The sequence below is a fragment of the Carya illinoinensis genome, chromosome 14 (genome assembly GCF_018687715.1).
Source record: "Carya illinoinensis cultivar Pawnee chromosome 14, C.illinoinensisPawnee_v1, whole genome shotgun sequence".
Classification (NCBI taxonomy): domain Eukaryota; kingdom Viridiplantae; phylum Streptophyta; class Magnoliopsida; order Fagales; family Juglandaceae; genus Carya; species Carya illinoinensis.
Genome location: NC_056765.1, coordinates 28404870 through 28407885, shown reverse-complemented (window position 1 = coordinate 28407885; position 3016 = coordinate 28404870). Strand labels below are relative to the sequence as shown.

Here is a 3016-nt window from a genome sequence, read left to right as displayed (position 1 = left end):
AGAAAAATTATTCAATAGTCTTGTATTAATAGAATTTATAGAAGGAAAAAGTTACTGTGCCGCTGGCGGTACCGCCCAAATATATAACAAGGGAATATATTTTTTTTATTTTTAAAAAATATTTAAATATATTAAAAAAATATAAAAAAATTAAATAAGAAAAAGACCTGGACGAGTTAAGCTGTAAGAACTTGGAGGTACAGTAGTCCGACCCTTGGAGTTATATTTGAACTTATTTAGACACCTATAGAAGGCCCAGATATTCATGTCTATTTTGATTACGTAAATAAGATAAGAAATTTTTTAAAATTTAAATAAAATATTATTATAATATAATTTTTTAATGTTAATTGAATATCAAACCAGACGTGTTCAGCAGAATTGTGGTTTCCAAAGATACATTTAAAAAAAAATAAAAATCAAATGGATAGGACGAGATCAGTTAGAACTAGCTAGAGAATAGAACCATTAAAATTATCAAAGCTGATAGAATAAGGATTAAAAGATTTAAAATTAGAAGCTTTGCGAGATCAATTCGGCTATGTTTGTGAATTTGTGAACAAATCTTTCATTATATCACTACCAGCACTGATCATCTTCTCCCTCTCCGAATCCGCCTTCTCTTGCAGCTCCAGTGCAAGTTCGAGCTTTTCCAGCACATCTAGCATCGTAGGCCGTTGGATCCCCTCATTTTGCACGCAATTCCCCGCAATCTCCACGTATACCTTGAAGCATTCTGAAGCTATCTTCCCCTTCAGATAGGGATCTATGATTTTTCCGATACTCCCATTCCCGTTGCATTTTCGGAACCAGTCGGCCAAATGCCTTTGCTCCTCCTCCAATTCTTTATTAAATGGTTTTCGGGCACATAATACTTCCAAGAGCACCATGCCGAAGGAATATACATCGGATTTTGCTGTCCATAGATGGCTCATAGAGTATTCAGGATCCAAATATGCACCTTTTTTTTTCCTTGTCATAGCACTTAACTCGTTGTAACTAGCCGTAGTGTTAATACTCGAAATCTGTTCGGACAATCCAGAATCCGAAGGTCCCCTCGTACCCTCCATGTCCACGACGAGGTGGACGGACAGTTCGCAACGTGAAACCTTGGCTACCCATTTCTCGTCCAAGAGAATACTGGTCGTCTTCACGTTACGGTGGATGACTGCGTGCTTCAACCCCGTGTGTAGGTAGTGCAAGCCACGCGCCGCTCCGACGCAAATCTGGAGCCTCTGTTTCCACAGAAGGGGGGCCCTGTCGGTGCCGTAGAGGTGTTCGCGGAGCGATTTGTTGGCCATGAAGTCGTAGACGAGGATCATCTCGCCCTCATCTTTGCAGTATCCGATGAATGGAACGAGGTGGACATGGTGAATTTGACAGAGCAATATTATCTCTGTCTTGAACTCTTCTTCAACTTTCTTCTTCAAGCGCTTTATCGCCACAGGCCGGGAGTTACCCTTGTCAATGAAACCCTTATATACTGTGCCATAGGGACCCTCACCGAAAATTAATTCTTTACTGAAGTAGCAGGTTGCTTCTTTGATTTCCCTTAGGGAAAAGTGACGGCATAGTTCTCCGGGCACGGATGAGGGTCTTGTCTTTCCTGAAGAACACAAGTGCTTCCTCAGTTTCGAAAGAGCGGTAGCCATCAAAACACCAGAAAAAGCTCGACCAAAACCCACACCCCAATTCCAGTACCAATGAAAATTGTTTTTTTCTGTGTGTAATTGTATTGGCCTTGCTCACAACTCACAAGATCATTGAAATGTACCTCGTGAGGCAAAGATTGCTGACCACAACAAATTTAAAAGATATATATTTATATTATTATATATATAAATATCATGAAGACAAAGAAAGATTCTTTTACAATGATATAACTCATTTATACAAGCAAAGTAATATCCCTATTAATAATAATTTCTTTATATTTAAAATTTAAATTAGTATTATTTTTAATAAAATTTATTTTTTGATCAATCACAATAAACTGATATATATATTAGTGTGTAATTATACTTACAATCAAATTTTTCTATAATTCAACCAATCAAAAATTTGGGCGAAGTTTTTAATCACTATAAAATAAAAAATACTTCATCACGATGCAAATAATTTATCGGATAAAATTAATATTGAATAAAATGTTATTAAAAGAAATTTTTTTAATAGAATTTTTATTTTAAAATTTGAATTATTTATTTTATTTTATTTAAAAATTAAAAAAAATTATAATAATTAAATTAAATAAGATGAATTATTGAGTCCCGTAGCATTTCATATCAGTGTGCAAACAATTCATCCTATCGAGTCAAAGAAACCAACGAAGCCGAATAAGACCATGAAAAGGTATAAAGAACGATGAAGAAAAAGTAGACGAACATCTCCGTCAACAACTTTAAAAGTCAAATAATATATATATATATATATAGAGAGAGAGAGAGAGAGAGGGATTTTGTCCCTTTCTCTTTTTATTTTCTACAAAATATATAAAAAATCTCTCGTAAAATTCTTCTATTTAACTTATTATATTATTATCGAGGAAAAATACATTTCAGCCCCACCTCAAGTTGATGCGATGAAGTCATAAAAAGATGGGCCAGCAATGTAATGATAACGAGGTAAAGAGATGGAGAGTGTGGGAATGGAAAGAGAATACAGAGATAGATGGTTGAATAAGATGTAGTCCTTGCAGACTGCCGAGTTGGCTCTGTCAAAATAATTAACGTGACATATTTCAAATGATTTTATATATCATTACTTAAATAAAAAAGAAGATTACAAAGAAGTTGCTTTCTGAATTTGGGGAGCTATCAAGCATTGATTTCTCAAGTTTTTCCAAAACTCCTACTAAGCTGAAAAGAGGATCAGTTACTTGGGTTTAGGAGCATAACTCAAATGGCATTTTTACTTCTTCTTTAGTTTGGCATGATCAGTTTATTTGAAACTCTAAAATTTAAATATGCGTGAAATTCAAAGGGCCTCTAAATATTACAGTAATTGTGTTTTGGGG

At 34.7% G+C, this 3016-nt stretch overlaps 1 protein-coding gene across 1 annotated transcript; it reads right to left on the bottom strand.

Annotated features, from left to right (window-relative positions):
- Positions 1-539: 539 nt before the first annotated feature.
- On the bottom strand, positions 540-1652 carry LOC122293776 (receptor-like protein kinase FERONIA). The gene has a single exon (XM_043102252.1). The coding sequence runs from the start codon at positions 1650-1652 to the stop codon at positions 540-542; it is 1113 nt and encodes a 370-aa protein (XP_042958186.1).
- Positions 1653-3016: the final 1364 nt, after the last annotated feature.

Coding starts and splice junctions, on each gene's coding strand:
- LOC122293776 (XM_043102252.1), bottom strand. CDS start 1,652: ATGGCTACCGCTCTTTCGAAACTGAGGAAGCACTTGTGTTCTTCAGGA.